The sequence below is a fragment of the Chelonia mydas genome, chromosome 7 (assembly GCF_015237465.2).
Source record: "Chelonia mydas isolate rCheMyd1 chromosome 7, rCheMyd1.pri.v2, whole genome shotgun sequence".
Classification (NCBI taxonomy): Eukaryota; Metazoa; Chordata; order Testudines; family Cheloniidae; genus Chelonia; species Chelonia mydas.
The window spans coordinates 51,278,851-51,297,947 of record NC_057853.1 but is presented as its reverse complement, the minus strand read 5'-3'; the positions used below and the strand labels follow the sequence as shown (position 1 = coordinate 51,297,947).

The 19,097-nt window shown below is 45.8% G+C and overlaps 1 protein-coding gene across 2 annotated transcripts in view; it reads right to left on the bottom strand.

Moving 5' to 3' along the window:
• Positions 1–5,843: 5,843 nt before the first annotated feature.
• Positions 5,844–19,097, bottom strand: part of LOC122466564 (transcription initiation factor TFIID subunit 4-like) — a 58,580-nt gene continuing 45,326 nt past the window's right edge. The window contains exon 2 of one of the 2 annotated variants that reach the window (XM_043551174.1): positions 5,844–5,993. In XM_043551174.1, the coding sequence (XP_043407109.1) occupies positions 5,989–5,993 (5 nt within the window). In that variant the 3' untranslated portion in view covers positions 5,844–5,988. Of the gene's footprint in view, positions 5,994–9,319; positions 9,419–19,097 lie in introns of those variants that run through there. The other variant, XM_043551173.1, reaches the window with a different exon arrangement.

Here is a 19,097-nt window from a genome sequence, read left to right as displayed (position 1 = left end):
CAAATGGACTCGTTCCCAGTAACTGTCGTTTGGTGGTGGCAGCGAAAGTCCAAGGGCAAAAGGTAAAATAGTTTGTACCTTGGGGAAGTTTTAACCTCAGCTGGTAAAAGTAAGCTTAGGAGGTTTTCATGCAGGTCCCCACATCTGTACCCTAGAGTTCAGAGTGGGGAAGGAACCTTGACAGGAGTAGTGAGGACTGTATGTGTAGCGTGTGCAGTCTGTTTTTGGTGATTGTTAATAAATAGAGGTTATGTGGTATATTACTGTGTAAGGCTCTTTCACTGGTAAAAGGTCCTGCAAACCTGCAGAAGTAGTATACACCCAGAGCCCTATGTATTGGGAAAGGGTGTGGGTACTTAAATTGACCAGGTTAGTTACACCCGGAGCCCTACGAATTGGGTACGGGTGGCCCTGAACCCTACAGATTGGGTAAGGGTAGGTGCTTTTTGCCTGGAGCCCTATGAATTGGGAAAAGGCGGGGGTGCCTAAATTAACCGGGTTACTCCTGAGCCCTACAGACTGGAAAAAGGTGGGGTGCCCTAATGTGTGCAGGTAACAGAGTTTGCTCAGGACCAGGCCTGGGTGTTTTGCCAATCAAGGCAGAAAAAAGTTTTCAACGCTCTCCTCGGAGCTGGGGTGACCAGATAGCATAGGTATGGGGGGTGATAGGGTCCTATAGAAGTCAAAGCCTGTAATATTGGGACAGTCCTGATGAAATCAGGACATCTGGTCACCCTACTCAGCAGCTGTGGTGGGAAAAAAAACCCAGCTGAGCAGCAGAGCGGTATGTTGCCACCACCTCCCCAGAAATTGGTGCCCAGGGTGACCACTTTGTTCACCTGCCCTAAAACTGGCCTAGGGAATCCTGGAGGTGATTGGGGTTCGGTGGAGTCTCTCTCATTGTTCTGCTCCCTGTTAGCCTCCCCCAATCAGCCCCTATAGCCTGGGCCTGCCCCCTCCAGCACCTCAACCCTCTAAGTTCAGTCTCTGGCCCAAGCCTAACCCCAAATTTCAACTTCTGCTTTCCCAAGAGCCCCTCCTGCCCCCATTAACCCCTCATTCTCTCCCCAAGAGCCCCTGCTGCCCCCACTCAACAGCTCTTGTCCCCCTTAGCTTGTGCCTGCTCCTCCCAGTCTATGGGACGCTGACACCGACACCCCGCCTTGTGTAAACTGTCCTCTCAGAGTAGGTTTATTGTGTTATAGTTTGAAATACATCCAAGGGGCCCCCTATCACCAAACCACTGACCAAGATTTAGCAATGGTCCATCACAGCGGTGGTATAATTTACTCAGCAGGCAAGAACTGGGGGTGGTGGTGGTACACTGTGATAAAAGATTGTTTAATGGTAGGCAAGATAATGGAACTGGTTGTAAAAAAGAATAATATAACAGGGATTTTATTTAAACCGGAACAAAGAGAACTGGATTCCACCTACCTAAAATAACATTTTAACCGTTCTGCCAGGTGAAGCCAGCAGCAACCAGGGCCAGGTTCAATATCTAGGGGTTCCTCTTCAACAATACAACACAAAACCGGCTCAAGCCCCCACCCAGTAACCTGGGAAAATTACACACTACCTCTGGGTGCCAATGACAGGCAATACTTCCCCACTCGCAAACACAGAGTCTGAGTGTAGAAAATAAACTTTTAATGAAAGGAGGGAAGTCACCCGACATTAATTAGGGAAAATGCCACAAGCAGCATTCATAAACATAGAACTGTGAGCAGGACACTCACCCCAGAGTGCATGGGGCAGTGAGGCTTCCGCCTCATGTTCTTGAGTTCTACAACCAAAAGTTCCTTTTCTATGCCCCTCTCTGCTCCCTCACAGTGGGTTGTCGTGGGTCAATGAGGACCCAGAGTTCAGACGTGCATCTGTGTGAGTTCACCTCCCATCCAGGGAAGAAGGCACCTTGCTTGCTCTGCCATCTGAGTGCTTGCCCTGGCTGGCCGCTCAGGTTCCCACCGGCTGCCGCTCCCGCCTGTCAGTCACCTTCTGCTACCACCTGCTTCTCTGCTGTGACCTCTGCAGGTCAGTCTGTTTGTGACTTTTAGCTCTTAATAGGCTGGGCAGAATAACCAGTGCACATAACAATCTATGAAGCAAGAGACTTAGGCCTTGTCTACATAGGCAGGATGCATTGGTTTAACTTAAATCTGTTTTTAAACTGGTGCAAAAAGTTTTGTGTGAACACTTGTATTCGAGTTCAAGACTGGCTTATGTTGGTTTAACTATACCAGTTCCCAGTCAACTTCAGTTAAACTGAAAAATCTACTTTTACAATCGAATAGTAGTGTCCACATAGGGGTTTGCACTGGTCTAAATTGGTTTAAAGTTACACCTGAACTTAAATCAATGCAGCTTTCTCTTGTAGAGAAGCCCTATGTCCTAAAACACTTGCCCCAAGGCTAATTGGGAAGCTCAAGAAGGTCCACAAAGTAGGAGTTACCACTGGATCTAGCTACTTTTTGTATAGTCTCTAACACTGGTAGAGTTCTTGTCATAAACATACAGCTAAGGGAGCATAAAATCCCTCTTTACCCTGTAACGGGTTAATTCCTCTTTTACCTGTAAAGGGTTAAGAAACTCAGATAACCTCATTGGCACCTGACCAAAAGGACCAATAAGGGGAGAAGATACTTTCAAATCTGTGGGGGAAGGTTTTTTGTCTGTGTGTCTCGGAGCCAGCCAGGAAACAGGGCAGGGAAAAATACATCTCCTTAAGCTATATCTGAACTAAGCATCTACTAGTGCAGAAATAGTAAGTAATAGGAAAGAAATGCGTTAGGTTATCTTTTGTTTTAGCTTGTGAATTTTCCCTGTGCTAAGAGGGAGGTTTATCCCGTGTTTATATAACTTTAAGTTTTGCCTAAAGGGGAAATCCTCTGTGTTTTTGAGTCTTTTGTTATTCTGTAAAGTACTTACCCTCCTGATTTTACAGAGGTGATTCTTTTACCTTTTCTTTAATTAAAATTCTTCTTTTAAGAACCCGATTGATTTTTCAGGGGTGGAGTGGGGGCAGGGCCTGGGGTGGAGCATGGGTCAAGTACCCTCTAGCAAATCACAGAGTCAGTGCCTCTGGCCTCAAGTGACAAAATAAACCTGCAACTGCCATGAGAAACCTAACTTTAACCTCCTATTTTTAAAAATCTTTTTAAACCCAATCTGTACTATTGTAGAAAATGAAACGCCATCTCTTTCCCCTTTTCACGGTTATGATTTTCACAGACAGAGAGAATCAGTTCTACATGCTGAAGCTACCAGAAATGTACCTGTTCCTTTGGTGATCTTCTCAAAAATTGGCAAAATTCCTCTTCCACTACATTTGTCTTCAGGATCAATCAGAGCTTCCTTCACAGCCTCATGTCCATGCAGCACCACAGCCCGGTCTGAGCCTAAATATATTGTAAACACTGGATCATACGTTCCAGTGAGCTGTCAAAGTATAACAAAAAAGGACCAACAAATTTTAACATTAGTCAATTAATTAGTTGGTTAATTAGTTAATTGAGAATATTAGTGGATTTCATAACAAAGGGATAAAGGAGGCTGTGTGCAGCTCTGCCAGTCCTAGTCAGGATTAGTACTGAGTAGCAACCTTGAATGCATTGTTTTCCCTTCAACATTTTGCATTTTGGATCTGGTTTGGGTATCTCATGGTTGGTCTTACTCTGTGAAGAGCAATAATGAAGCATAAAATCATAGATTTCAATGCCAGAAGGGACCACTGTGATCATTTAGTCTGACCTCCTGTATAACACAGACCAAAGAACTTTCCCAAAATAATTACTTCTTTTAAGAAAATATTCAATCTTGATTTAAAAATTGTCAGTGATGGAGAATTCACCATGACCCTTGGTAAGTTGTTCCAGTGGTTAATTTCCCTCACTGATAAAAAATTTATGCCTTAAATTCAATTTGAATTTGTCTAGATTCAACTTCCAGCTGCTGGCTCATTAGACCTTTCTCTGCTAGATTAAAGAGTCCATTATCAAATATTTGTTCCTCATGTATGTAGTTGTAGACTGTGATCAAGTCACCCCTTTACCTTATTTTTGTTAAGTTAACTAGACAGAGCTCCTTGGATCTATCACTATATGGCATGTTTGCTAATCCTTTAATCATTCTCGTGGCTCTTTTCTAAACCCTCTCCAATTTATCAACATCCTTCTTGAATTGTGGGCACCAGAATTGGACACAGTATTCCAGCAGCAGTTACACAAGTGCCAAATACAGAGATAAAATAATCTCTTTATTCCTACTTGAGATTCCCTTGTTCATGTATCCAAGTATCACATTAGCCCTTTTGGCCACAGTGTCATACTGGGAGCTCATGTTCAGCTGATTATCCACAATGACTCCCAAAACTTTTTCAGAGTCACTGCTTCCCAGGATAAAGTCCCCCAGCCTGTAAGTATGGCCAACATTCTTTCTTCCTAGATGTATTAAATTTAGACGTATTAAAATGCTTATTGTTTGTGCCCAGCTTACTAAGTGATCCAGATGACTCTGTATCAGTGACCTGTCCTCTTTGTGATTTACCTCTCCCCCAATTTTTATGTAATCTGCAAGATTTATTGTTAATAATCTAAATACTCTAATGCTGCAGAACAAATTTCTGCAACATCCCTGGTTTTTCAGTCCTTGAAATCATGAAACAAAACTGAATGTGAATAGATGAGAAGTTAATGTATATATTAGTATATACGTATATTATATCTGGAGCACCTCTGACACTTGTAGTTATAGTGTGCGTTTATGCTGAAAAATGCTTTAAAATGGCACCTTTTACTCAATAACCCCACTCCCCGGGCATATTCAGTCAGATCTGCTGACTGTAATGACTAAGATAAATTGTTACTTCTTTTTGTCCATTTTTACCCAGCACAACCAAGACTGACTGAGCTATAGAGTCTGTTCCAACCTGCATGTTATTAACAAAATTGTTTACTTTTAAATTGCAATGAGTGACACTTGAGCATACTTACCAATGGCAATGGGGTTACACAGATGTTATAAGGGCATAATTAGAAGATCACGAGGTTGTACAGGAGAAGCCTGTACCTTTACCTTGAGCATTACCTGACCTTTAAGTGGTTTATTATTAGTATTATTTATTATTTGTATTGTGGTAGCATCTTGGAATCCCATTCATGGACCAGGAGTCTACTGTGGTCGGCACTGTACAAACAAAGATCAGAAAGATGGTCTCTGCCTCAAATGTTTTTATAATATCATTGGGGGGGGGTATTGTTTTTGTCTAGGAAATGTAGCTGTTTGAACCAAGGGTCTCATAATAATAATACTTTGCAGTCACACAGTCATTAAACAGTGAGCTCATGCACTTCCCACTGTTTAATTAACCACAGTTCAGTTCTATTTTGAGACCTGACTATGAAAAAATGATTCCTCCTTACTCCACAGATCAGCCCCTTGGTGTATTCATAGTCATATCAGCTGATTTAATGAAGGTATTACACTCTTACCTCCTCTATAATTTGGGGCAAGTTCTCAGTATTCAGCTGCATCGTGTTCCCTATGATGGGAAAAGCAACAGGACCAGGTGGCAGGTTTCAGGGTGGTAGAAGTGTTAGTCTGTATCAGCAAAAACAACGAGGAGTCCTTTATTTGGGCATAAGCTTTCATGGGCTAGAACCCACTTCATCGGATGCATGAAGTGGAAAATACAGTAACAGGTATATATATACACAGTACATGAAAAGATGGGAGTTGCCTTACCAAGTGGAGGGGTCAGGGCTAATGAGACAATTCAATTAATAGTAGAATACCAAGGGAGGAAAAATCACTTTTGTAGTGGTAAGAGGGTGGCCCATTTCAAACAGTTGACAAGAAGGTGTGAGTAATGGTAGGGGGAAATTAGTATGGGGAAATTAGTTTTTGTAATGATCCATCCACTCCCAGTTTTTATTCAGGCCTAATTTGATGGTGTCCAGGTGGCAGCTTCCCAGTTCCAGATATCTTTCTTCATGCTGAAAAGAAAAGAAGGCTAGAGATACAAATCACCAGGAAAAAAGTTTCAAGGGGTAGCCATGTTAGTCTGTATCCACAAAAACAACAAGGAGTCCGGTGGCACCTTAAAGACTAACAGATTTATTTGGGCATAAGCTTTCGTGGGTAAAAAACCCCACTTCTTCAGATGCATGGAGGTATAAAATAGCTGTCGCTCCCAGAGGTTCCATTGCAGAGTGTAGCAATTTTTCTGGGTTCTGGCAGGGAATTGACTGATGTTTCTGCAAAAGGAGGCACAAGCCAATTAGCTAATAGGAGCTCTCAGGTTCCCTTGGTAAACGAGATTAGCCCTTGACCAGCAAAGGAGACCTCACATACTGTACAGTGCAAAAGGGGGTGTATGCAATTACCAATAGCAGCTCTCAAGTCCTCTGGGTTAACAAGATTATTCATTAAGTAGCAAAGGATACCTAAGATAACCAAACAAGAAATAACGTTTTGAACTTTTATTTGTATAAGCACTGTTTTTTCCTCTCCAAACTTTTCCCCCTTATTTAACCAATCACTAAGGACAAAAGTAATCACGATATGAATCCATCTCATTCTGTCCAGACTTACATTCAATTATTATTAGAGCTGGTTGAAACTTGGAATTTCCATTCTGCAGGAAATTCCCATATATCAAAATGTCCTTTGTCCCGAATAAGAAGGAAAAGTCAAACTTTCCTGCAAAATGAAAATTCAAATATAATTTGTTTTGAAAATACAAATACTTTGTTCTGATAAGGTCGGAGCACTTCATTTCAACTTTATTGTATACATTATTAATTATTATTATAATAGTCAAAATGATCAAGTTGCAACAAAGTGCTTTGACCTTATAAATATCAGACACTTTGACCTTATCAGAACAAAACATTTTAATATTTTTTGTCAAAAAATTCAGTGTAATTGATATGTTCCCACACAAGTGCTCCATCTGAAAACTTTTAACCAGCTGGTATAGCTATGCCCACATAGGCCTGGTAGTGTAGACATTTAGATTGTAAATTCTTCTCGACCAGGCACCTAGCACAATGGGGCCCTGACCCATGACAGGTGCCTAGATACTACCAAAATAACAAGAACTGACCTCGGGGATAACATATTGTCTGAATTGGGTGTTTCTCACTGCAGCACATGGAACGTTCAGGGGGACAACAGAGAGGAACCTCGATCTCATGTACCATGGCATGAATGCAGGGCATCTGGCTTTGATTTGCTATGCAGGGAATTTGCGTTTGGCCAATCACATGGTCAATCTCTTAATGAATTTTCTCTGTCATTAAATGAATGACATTTAAGACAATTTGTAAAGAACATGCTTCCAAGCAAATTGCCCAATTTTTTGCCACTTTGTCTGCAAAATATCTGCTTAGGCAGATGCAGACAGGCAACAGTACAAACCTGGCTAATTTTATGTTATAAAAGATACTATCTATGATACCTACAACAAAGTGCCAATAATGCAATAACGGGGCAGTGATATGACTCATGCCTGGCTATATTACACAGGGGCGGCGAGTTATATGGGCTCGTGGTGCCCATGCTCCAGCAGTATTCAGGGCCCGGGGGCCTGGCTCCACCAATGTTTGGGGCCAGGTCTCTCTCTTGGCCCCACCTGCTGCCCCCACGTGCCTCCCCCAAGCGTCCCTGCCTGCTCCCTGGGCAGAGGGCCCCCTGCAGCTCCACGCTGCATTCTGCTGTGCTGGCTCCTGGCATCAACTGCTGCCACAGGGTCCTAGCACCCCCCAACCACTAGTGCCAGGGCAGGCTGACCCAGGCTGACCCTGATCCTGCCCTTCCACCTCAGATGGACCCTTCCTTTTTCCGGCAGGACCCTCCACCAGCACAGGGGGCCTCCCTGCCCGCAGTCACCACTCCTGCCCCACGCTGGGAAGAGGGCAGCTCCATCCCCCACCCCCAGTGAGGCTACAGTGAGGGGCAGCAGCACAGGAGGAGGCGCACATATGAGGGCAGCCTACCCCCCGCACCCACCACAGGGGAGGGGAGGGGGCTTCCTGGCCCTGAGAAGGGCCCTAGGATCACATGCAGTGACAGTGGTGTGAGGTGAGTATGCTGCCAGGGGGGAGAGGGAGAGGCCGGTGGGGGGAGGGCTGGGGGGAGTCCTCCTCTTTGGCCCCAGCCAGGGACAGCCTGCCTGCACCCCAAACTCCTAATCCCCAGCACTGACCCACCCCAGAAACCACACCCCCAGCCAGAGCCCTCACCCCACACACACACCCAAACCCTCTGCCCCAGCCCTGAGCCCCCTCCTGCACAGTAAACCCCTCATCCCCGGCCCCATCCCACAGCCCTCACTCCCGCACCCCAACCCTCTGCCCGAGCCCCTCTCACACCCCAAACCCCTCAAGTCCTCTGCCCCACCTCAGGGCCCTCACATTTTTACATTATTTTAAAATATATATATCAGCTTACAAGGCAGGTGTGTGTGTGTGGGAGGGGACTTGGACCTATTCTGGGCACCACCAAAAATTATACAAACCTGCCGACCCTGATTATTACAGAATAGAGCACAATGTGATGTCATTGTCCATGCACAAAAACTGCTAAGCAAGAGAGTCGTGAAGCACCTTGCTCAAAGCCAAATATCAATGTGAGCTTGGAGGAAGCCCATGAGATGGGAATTTGCTGCAATTTGAATAGCTTACAGCAGGGATCTCAAACTCAAATCACCACGAGGGCCACATGAGGACTAGTATATTGGCCCGAGGGCTGCATCACTGAAACCTTTTCATACAATGATACAAAAGTATAGTCAAAAATGAAAAAAATGAAGAGTAATATAGTATGCTATTAAAAGTCAATGTATTAACTTTTTAAAAACTATAATGCGAAAAGTCAGTGCTAATTTTGACAGTCATTTAATTTTTGGCCACTTAGCTTGCAGTGTTTTGCCTCAACCAGAGTATCAATATTAGGTTTCAGCGCTGTAGCCGTGTTAGTCTGTATCAGCAAAAAGAATGAGGAGTACTTGTGGCACCTTAGAGACTAATAAATTTTTTTGGGCATAAGCTTTCGTGGGCTAAAACCCACTCTATCAGATGCATGCAGTGGAAAATACAGTAGGAAGATATATATATATATATATACAAAGAACATGAAAAAATGGGGGTTGCCATACCAACTCTAACGAGACTAGTAAATTAAGGTGGGCTATTATCAGCAGGACTGGTTTTCGAATGTTATAATTCTTGACGTCTGATTTGTGTCCATTTATTCTTTTGCGTACAGACTGTCCGGTTTGGCCAATGTACATGGCAGAGGGGCATTGCTGGCACATGATGGCATATAGCACATTGGTAGATGTGCAGGTGAATGAGCCCCTGATGGTGTGGCTGATGTGATTAGGTCCTATAATGGTGTCCACATTCCATACAAAAAACTACAATAGGAGAATTTTAAGACTGCACAGTTAATCACACATGCCAAAATTGGGGTTGCACACACAACTTTTTCTCTGGCCCTTTGAGACTATGTGTTATTTTGTAATCTTTTAATTACAGGGTCAAGTACTGTTTCTCATACAAGATATACCTTTTTTCTACATGCTTAAATTATATAGCATCTCACAGTGATTTTTCTACTGACTTTTATTGCATTGTCACAGTAGCCCAATATATGCTTACTAGGAAAGGACTTGCCACTTAGCCACTCAAGTTTATGGTAAGTATGAGTGAGGGTGGGCAAATGTGTGTTGTGATGGGAAGCTGTGTTGATTTGTGCCTGGGCTATGTTATGCTGGGAGATTTTGGTTGATTTGTGTTGGTGGCAAATAAGGGGTGTGTGCTGGGGTGAGGGGCTATCTGTATTTGGACTTGCTGGTTGTGTTGTTGTGTAGATGGTTGTGCTGATATGTGAGGTGGCAGCTAGGCACAAAGGTGTGGCAGTTGGGCCAAGTAATTCACTATCTTTGAAGTCTCCCTCATACAACCAATGAAACTGTAGCATGCAAATTATCTATTGAGTAAGGGTGGTGATTGGTTGAGTTATCTCTGATATCACAATGGTCTAGTACTCCTGGCACAGCACAGATACACACCTTTCTGTAGTTGTACACCAATTGTCAAGTCAAAATAGCTGAGAACTTCAAAATTGGTTGGTAACAGACTGCAAAACCCCCACTCCACCCCTTCCATGAAGCCCCGCCCCTGCCCCGCCTCTTCCCACCCCTTCCCTGCCCCCATTCTAACCCCTTCCCCGAAGTCCCCGCCCCAACTCCGCCCCCTCCCTGCCCCTATTCCAACCCCTTCCCCAAACCCCCGCCCCGGCCCCACCTCTTCTCTGCCTCCTCCCCTGAGCGCGCCGCGTCCCCGCTCCTCCCTCCTGGAAAGTCCTAAGCACCACCAAACTGCTGTTTGTCCGTGGGAAGCACTGGGAGGTAGGCAGAGGAGTGGGGACGCAGCATGCTGGGGGGTAGGAGGGGGTAGGGGGGAAGGGGAGTTTGACTGCTGGTGGGTGCAGAACACCCACTAATTTTTCCCCGTGGGTGCTCCAGCCCCGGAGCACCCACGGAGTCGGTGCCTATGGCAGGCCGCAGGAAATAACTCTGCCGAGTGTTTGAGACCCCTGGCCTAAAGCATAGGCAGAGCTTTGAGTCAGACCCTTTCATGGTCCTGACACCTACAAGCTGATTAAATCCAAAGATTAAAGGACTTTGCCTTTATTTGAGGGGAAGGTGCCCGTCTGCCAGCCCTGCAATGTGAAGGTACCTGTTATCTACAAAATAGGAACAGCTCAGGTAGTGCCAGTGCAGGCTTCTTTTGCACAAACACACACATCCCTTCCCCCTGAACACTGCTCTGGAGATGATCCCTTGTGCAGTGCAATCCCCACATCTCCACAACACTTAAATTAGGTGTGTGTGCCAGAGTGCCTGTGTGTGTTAACCTTCAGTCCCTGGGCATTTCAGCAGGATCAGGAGTCCATGTTTCAGGGTGGGGCTGGTTGTCCCTGTTCCCAAGAGGAGTAAGTCTAATGTGCTTCTTACCAAGTCACCAACGTGAAACGCCAGCTGGCTGTTCTGTGGAAATGCATGGGACAGCCTTGTGATTGTTGGCTTTAAACCTAGAGGAATTTATCCCCAAGAGCAAAAAAAAGTCTTATTTTCTCAGCAATATGTAGCCCACTCTGACGGGGTGGCTTGCCCCTTGTGGTTCCTACGGAAGCACTGCTGAACAGGGGTCCCCCGGGTCCCATACAAAGAGCAACAGGAAGGGGTGGGGGGGTTGCTGAGAGAGATCAGAGGCTACTAATAGTGAGTAGGCTCCAGCAGAGAGTCCTGGGGCTGAGACTGCAGGGAATTCCTGCAGAGAGCAGACTGGGGGGAGATGAGAAGCCCTGCAACTGAGTGTTTTGTTTTCTGTCAGTAAATTAGACCCTGGGAGAAGGGGCATTAACAGAGGGGAAAAGCCTGTGTGGAGTTTACCTCAGGAGCCCCGTGAAGGGGGAAACGGAACTGGTTTGCAGGGCTGCCCTGTGTTCACTCAGGGATGCCACGGCATGGCAACTTGTTCAAACCCACCTAAATCTGGTGGATACTTTATCATTTCTGCAGTGCTTTGGAGCACTGCTCAGTGTCCCCATCCTTGTTTTTAAACAGGCGAGAATTGGAGCATGACTGTAACCAGGTTAGTTTTCATATTTTGCTGTAATTGTAACCACACGCTGGGCTGCATGGTAATGTTTGGGCTACAAGCACTCCTTACTTTCAGTGTCTTGTATGCTATTTACCTGAAGCATTTAATGAAAATGAAAACTGAATGCTTACATATATATATTAGGGCTGTCAAGCGATTAAAAAAATAATTGCGATTAGTTGAGCGATTAAAAAAATTAATCATGCGATTAATCGCACTGTTAAACAATAATAGAATACCATTTATTTAAATATTTTGGATGTTTTCTACATTTTCAAATATATTGATTTTAATTACAACTCACTTTATTTTTGCAAGTATTTGCACTGTAAAAAAAACAAAAGAAATAGTATTTTTCAATTCACCTAATACAAGTACTGTAGTGCAATCTCTTTAACATGAAAGTTGAACTAACAAATGTAGAATTATGTACAAAAAAATCTGCATTCAAAAATAAAGCACTGTAAAATTTTAGAGCCTGCAAGTCCACTCAGTCCTACTTCTTATTCATCCAATTGCTCGGACAAACAAGTTTGTTTACATTTTCAGGAGATAATGCTGCCTGCTTCTTGTTTACAATGTCACCCAAAAGTGAGACCAGGCATTGACATGGCACTGTTGTAGCTGGCATTGCAAGATATTTATGTGCCAGATGTGCTAAAGATTCATATGTCCCTTCATGCTTCAACCACCATTCCAGGGGATGTGCGTCCATGCTGATGTTGGGTTCTGCTCAATAACAATCCAAAGCAGTGCGGACTGACGCATGTTCATTTTCATTATCTGAGTCAGCAGCAGAAGGTTGATTTTCTTTTTTTTGTGGTTCGGGTTCTGTAGTTTCTCTTTTAAGACTTCTTTAAGACTTGCTCTTTTAAGACTTCTGACAGCATGCTCCACACCCCGATCAGATTTTGGAAGGCACTTCAGATTCTTAAACCTTGGGTCGAGTGCTGTATCCATCCTTAGAAATCTCACATTGGTACCTTCTTTGCATTTTGTCAAATCTGCAGTGAAAGTGTTCTTGAAATGAACATGTGCTAGGTCATAATCCAAGACTGCTATAACATGAAATATATGGCAGAATGCAGGTAAAACAGGGATGGGGACATACAATTCTTCCCCAAGGAGTTCAGTCACAAATTTAACTAACGCATTATATATTTAACGAGCGTCATCAGCATGGAAGCATGTCCTCTGGAATGGTAGCCAAAGCATGAAGGGGCATATGAAATGTTTAGCATATCTGGCACATAAATACCTTTTAATGCCAGCTACAAAAGTGCCAGGCAAATGCCTGTTCTCACTTTCAGATGACATTGTAAATATGAAGAGGGCAGCATTATCTCCTGTAAATGTAAACAAACTTATTTATCTGACAGGTTTCAGAGTGGTAGTCGTGTTAGTCTGTATCAGCAAAAAGAACGAGGAGCACTTGTTGCATCTTAGAGACTGAGGGCATGGCTACACTTGCAGATGTAGAGCGCTTTGAGTTAAACCTGCCTTTGGAGAGCGCAGTAAGGAAAGCGCTGCAGTCTGTCCACACTGACAGGAACAAGCACACGGGCGTGGCCACATTTGCAGCACTTGCAGCGGCATTGGGAGCGGTGCATTGTGGGCAGCTATCCCACAGAGCACCTCTTCCCATTCTGGCGCTGTGGCTTGTAGGATGGGTAGTCTTCCTTTTCAGTCTGCGGGAATGGAACCTGATCTGCTGAGGAATATGCTAACGAGTCTCACCAGCACGTCACGTTTGGCAGTCGAGTTATTCCTTATGATCCAAAGTGACAGTGAGGGCTCCGATGATGATATTGACTAGAGTAATGCATATGACATGAGTTTGCTTGTGGCATTCACGGACATGCTCACCACTGTGGAATGCCGGTTTTGGGCTCAGGAAACAAGCAATGAGTGGTGGGATCACATCGTCATTCAAGTCTGGGATGATGAGCAGTGGCTGCAGAACTTGCAGATGAGAAAAGCCACTTTCATGGGACTGTGTGAGGAGCTCACCCCCACCCTGTGGCACAAGGACACGAGACTGAGAGCTGCCCTGATGGTGGAGAAGCAGGTGGCTATTGCAATCTGGAAGCTGGCAACTCCAGACAGCGACCGATCGGTCGCTAACCAGTTTGGAGTGGGGAAGTCAACCGTTGGAATCGTGTTGATGCAAGTTTGCAGGGCCATTAATCACATCCTGCTCAGAAGAACTGTGACTCCAGGTAACGTGCATGACATTGTGGATGGCTTTGCACAAATGGGTTTCCCTAACTGCAGAGGGGTGATAGATGGCACGCATATTCCAATTCTGGCACCAGCCCATCTAGCCTCCGAGTACGTTAATCGGAAGGGGTATTTCTCGATGGTTCTCCAGGCGCTTGTGGATCACCATGGGCATTTCATTGACATTAACGTAGGCTGGCCCAGAAAGGTGCATGACGCACGCATCTTTCAGAACACTGGCCTGTTCAGGAAGCTGCAAGCCGGGACTTTTTTCCCAGATCAGAAGATCACCCTAGGGGAAGTCGAAATGCCCATCGTGATTCTTGGAGACCCCTCTTACCCTTTAATGCCATGGCTCATAAAACCCTACACAGGGAGCCTTTACAGCAGCAAGGAGTGGTTCAACAACAGGCTGAGCCAGTGCAGAATGACTGTGGAGTGAGCTTTTGGCTGTTTAAAGGGCCACTGGCTCTCTCTGTATGGGAAGCTGGACCTGGCCGATGACAGCATCCCCGCGGTTATATCTGCGTGCTGCACCCTCCATAACATTTGTGAAGGGAAGGGTGAAAGATTCACTCAGGCATGGAACTCGGAGGTTCAACACCTGGAGGCTGAATCTGAACAGCCGGAGAGAGAGCTATTAGAGGGGCCCAGCACGGGGCTGCAAGGATTAGGGATGCCTTGAGGGAGCAATTTGAGGCTGAAAGCCACCAGTAATGTCTGGTGCCCTGCACGAGAGTGAAGTGCAGTGGTTCCAATGTTAGTAGGAATCTGTGTTTGCTACCCTGACTTGCAGTGCCTGTTTTTTTCCTGGGCTAAGGTATCTTTTACTTTATGCAATAATAAAGAATGTTTTCAAAGGCAAAAAATCCATTTATTGAAAAGAAAATGCATTTATTGAAAAGAAACACAACTGCTTGGGAAACAGAAAGGGAAAGGGGGTGGGCTGGGGAACAGTACAATCATAGATTTGCCTATGTCCTGTTATCATACTCAGCCTTCCTGTCTGGAGTGCTGTGCAATGAGTGCTGCACTTCAGGATGGCTATAATGCACAGTGATGGAGGTTGAGAGCAATGGGTAAGGGTTGTAGTTTTCAGGACTGGGTGGTGAAGCTACAGGTGTTGGAGGCAGCTGGAGGGGATAAGAACCTGAATGTTGGGCAAAGTGGGTTGGAAGGGACAAGGGGGCACAAGGAAAAGAGTTTTGGGACAAGGGCTACAAGGGGGGTCGGACACAGTAGAGCTCTGCCTACATGGCGACGAGCACCTGGATCAAGTCCGCTTGGCGCTCCATTATGCCTATCAGCTGCTCCGTGCTTTGCTGCTGGAGCACCGCGCTTTTGTGCCTGAGCTCTTCATTCTGCTGGCGGATCCTCCTTTCACTGTCTCGCCACTCCTGCACTTTTCAATTTTCATTACTTGCATGCTGCATTACTTCATGCAACATGTCTTCCTTGCTTCTACGTGGCCTCTTTCTGATTCTTTGGAGTCTTTCGTCCGATGATAACACGGACAGCTGAGATCTCAAGGTTGCATCTGTAAAGGCAAAATGCAACACTTAACAAGGCAGCATTGTTCACACCAGACAGAGCAATGATTGCCCCATACTTAAGGACAAGCACAGTCAACACAATACCATAATTTGCCTGTCCCAAAGCGAGCGCACATAACCCACGGGAGCCCCAAAATGGTAAGTAAGCACAGGGTCAAGCATGACTGATTGTTTCACGGCTGTACTGTCCTCTGGGTTTCTGTGCCTTGGGGAGAGCCAACAGCGGCAGGGGACCCCTATACTGAACACTGTCCCCACATTTTCCACAGGAGTTCGTCCTGGAAGCAAGGGAGGGTCTTCTACTGCAATATGGATTCTGCCCTGGCCTATATGCAGCTTGCCTGTGTGCAGCAACGTTCCCCCTGCCCCCACAGCACAGTGGTGTGGACAAGTTAGCCTTACGGGGACAAGGACCACAGTGGCTCTCCCAAGAAACCTGCACAAGCGCATTGCCCAAGTTCTGGATAAGACCTTTGAAGAGATCACTGAGGCTGATTACCATGATGTGAGAGAACACATCAACGCCCTATTCCACATCTAGGCATGCATGCAGCCCTAACCCTCCTCGCCCCAAGAGCTGGCACCGAATAACTTCCTTCCCAAAATAAAAGCTGCTTACCGGGAACCTCCTCTGGTGTTTGTCCTTGCCCAAGCACCAGCTGCCGTGACTGGCTACCTTCCTCCTGGCTTCAGAACAGCTCCTGGCTGCATGCATCTAGGGATTCCAGGGTGTCTTCCTCCGCCAGAGTACCCTCGCTCCCGCTTTGCCCTCCTCCTGCCTTGTTGAACTGGACTCTGAAGTGTCCATGGTGGTACTCGGAGTGGAGGTGGGGTTGCCCCCAAGTATTCTGTCCAGCTCTGTGTAGAAACAGCAGGTCACAGGGGCAGCACCAGAGTGGCTGTCTGCCTCACGGGCTTTGCGGTAGGCATTCCGCAGCTCCTTCACTTTAATCCTGCACTGCAGTGCGTCCCAGTCATTGCCCTTTCCAGCATGTCCCTTGATATCTGCCCGAAGGTATAGTAATTCCTACGGCTGGTGAGCAGCTGTGACTGGACAGCTTCCTCCCCGCAAACGCTGATGAGGTCAAGCACCTCGCCATTGCTCCATACTGGGGATCGCCTGGTGCATGGAGGCACGGTCACCTGGAACGTTTCGCTGAGAGCACTCCACACCTGGCTGAGCAAACAGGAAGGGGATTTTGAAAATTCCGAGAGAATTTAAAGGGTGCATCTGACGGTTGGTCACCTGAGGGCAGGGCAGTAGAGTTCAAAGTGATGACCAGAGTGGCTAGAAGAGGCATTTTGGGACACTTCTGGAGGCCAATAAGAGCGCAGTAACAGACCAGGGCATCCACACTGGTGCCGCAGCGCTCCAGCGGGGGCGCAGCAAACATTATTCCACTCGCCGAGGTGGAGTACCAGGAGCGGACCAGCTGCAGAGTCCGAGCACTCTACTTGCCTTGCCAGTGTGGATGGGTAGTGAGCTAGTGCGCCCAGGGCTTCTTTAATGTGCTATAACTCACAAGTGTAGCCAACCCCTAACAAATTTATTTGAGCATAAGCTTTCGTGGGCTAAAACCCACTTCATTGGATACATGCAGTGGAAAATACTGTAGGAAAATATATATATAGAGATAGATACAGAGAACATGAAAAAATGGGGGTTTCCGTACCAGCTCTAACGAGAGTAATCAATTAAGGTGGGCTATTATCAGCAGGAGAAAAGAAAACGTTTGTAGTGATAATCAGGATGGCCCATTTCAAACAGTTGACAAGAAGGTGTGAGTAACAGTAGGAGGAAAATTAGCATGGGGAAATAGTTTTTAGTTTGTGTAATGACTCATCCACTCCCAGTCTTTATTCAAGCCTAATTTAATGGTGTCCAGTTTGCAAATTAAATCCAGTTCTGCAGTTTCTCGTTGGAGTCTGGTTTGGAAGTTTTTTTGTTGAATAATTGTGACTTTTAGGTCTGAAACTGAGTGACCAGGGAGGTTAAAGTGTTCTCAGACTGGTTTTCGAATGTTATAATTCTTGACATCTGATTTGTGTCCATTTATTCTTTTGCGTAGAGACTGTCTGGTTTGGCCAATGTACATGGCAGAGGGGCATTGCTGGCACATGATGGCATATAGCACATTGGTAGATGTGCAGGTGAATGAGCCTCTGATAGTGTGGCTGATGTGATTAGGTCCTATGATGGTGTCCCTTGAATAGATATGTGGACAGAGTTGGCAACGGGCTTTGTTGCAAGGATAGTTCTTGGGTTAGTGTTTTTGTTGGTTGGTGTGTGGGTGCTGGTGAGTATTTGCTTCAGGCTGGGGGGCTGTCTCTCTAATATCCTGGGACCAACACAGCAACAACAACACTACCAACAAAGATAGTGTGGGATGATGTCAAGTTACTGATAAGTATTAAGATGTGGGAGGATATCTACTGGCTCCTACCTGGGCAGACATGCGAAACCCATGAGAAAAAAAAGCAGAAATTGGGCTTGTTTTTGGCTTAATTGGCTTGTGAGTTGCTTGCTGGCTAGTTTTTGGCTTGTAGCTTGTTGCTTGTTGTAGCTTGTTGCTTCTTTTTTTTATCGACTCTTGGGAAGCAGGGGCAAGGGGCAAGCAGGGGCAAGGGGGGGAGAGAGTCAGAGGTGCACAGCAGGCCCACCACAGTCCCAGACTGCATGCCAGGGGGATCTAGTCACACAGAGCATTGGGGTTCTGAGGGACTGGCTTGTTTTGGCCTTGTTTTGAAATGAGATTAGCTTGATTTTTGGCTTCTTTTTGACACTAAACTGGAAGGAGTGGTAGATACGCTGGAGGGTAGGGATAGGATACAGAGGGACCTAGACACATTAGATGATTGCGCCAAAAGAAATCTGATGAGGTTCAACAAATACAAGTGCAGAGTCCTGCACTTAGGACGGAAGAATCCCATGCACTGCTACAGACTAGGGACCAAATGGCTAGGCAGCAGTTTTGCAGAAAAAGAGTTACAGTGGACGAGAAGCTGGATATGAGTCAACAGTGTGCCCTTGTTGCCAAGAAGGCCAATGGCATTTTGGGGTGTATAAGTAGGGGCATTGCCAGCAGATCAAGGGACATGATCATTCCCCTCTATTTGACATTGGTGAGGCCTCATCTGGAGTACTGTGTCCAGTTTTGGGCCCCACACTACAAGAAGGATGTGGAAAAATTGGAAAGCGTCCAGCAGAGGGCAACAAACATGATTAGGGGACTGGAATACACGATTTATGAGGAGAGGCTGAGGGAACTGGGATTGTTTAGTCTGCAGAAGAGAAGAGTGAGGGGGGATTTGATAGCTGCTTTCAACTACCTGAAAGGGGGTTCCAAAGAGGATGGATCTAGACTGTTCTCAGTGGTAGCTGATGACAGAACAAGGAGTAATGGTCTCAAGTTGCAGTGGTGGAGGTTTAGGTTGGATATTAGGAAAAACTTTTTCGCTCGGAGGGTGGTGAAGCACTGGAATGCGTTACCTAGGGAGGTGGTGGAATCTCCTTCCTTTGAGGTTTTTAAGGTCAGGCTGGGATGATTTAGTTGGGGTTGGTCCTACTTTGAGCAGGGGGTTGGACTAGATGACCTCCAGAGGTCCCTTCCAACCCTGATATTCTATGATTCTATTGTGAAAGTTGGGATGC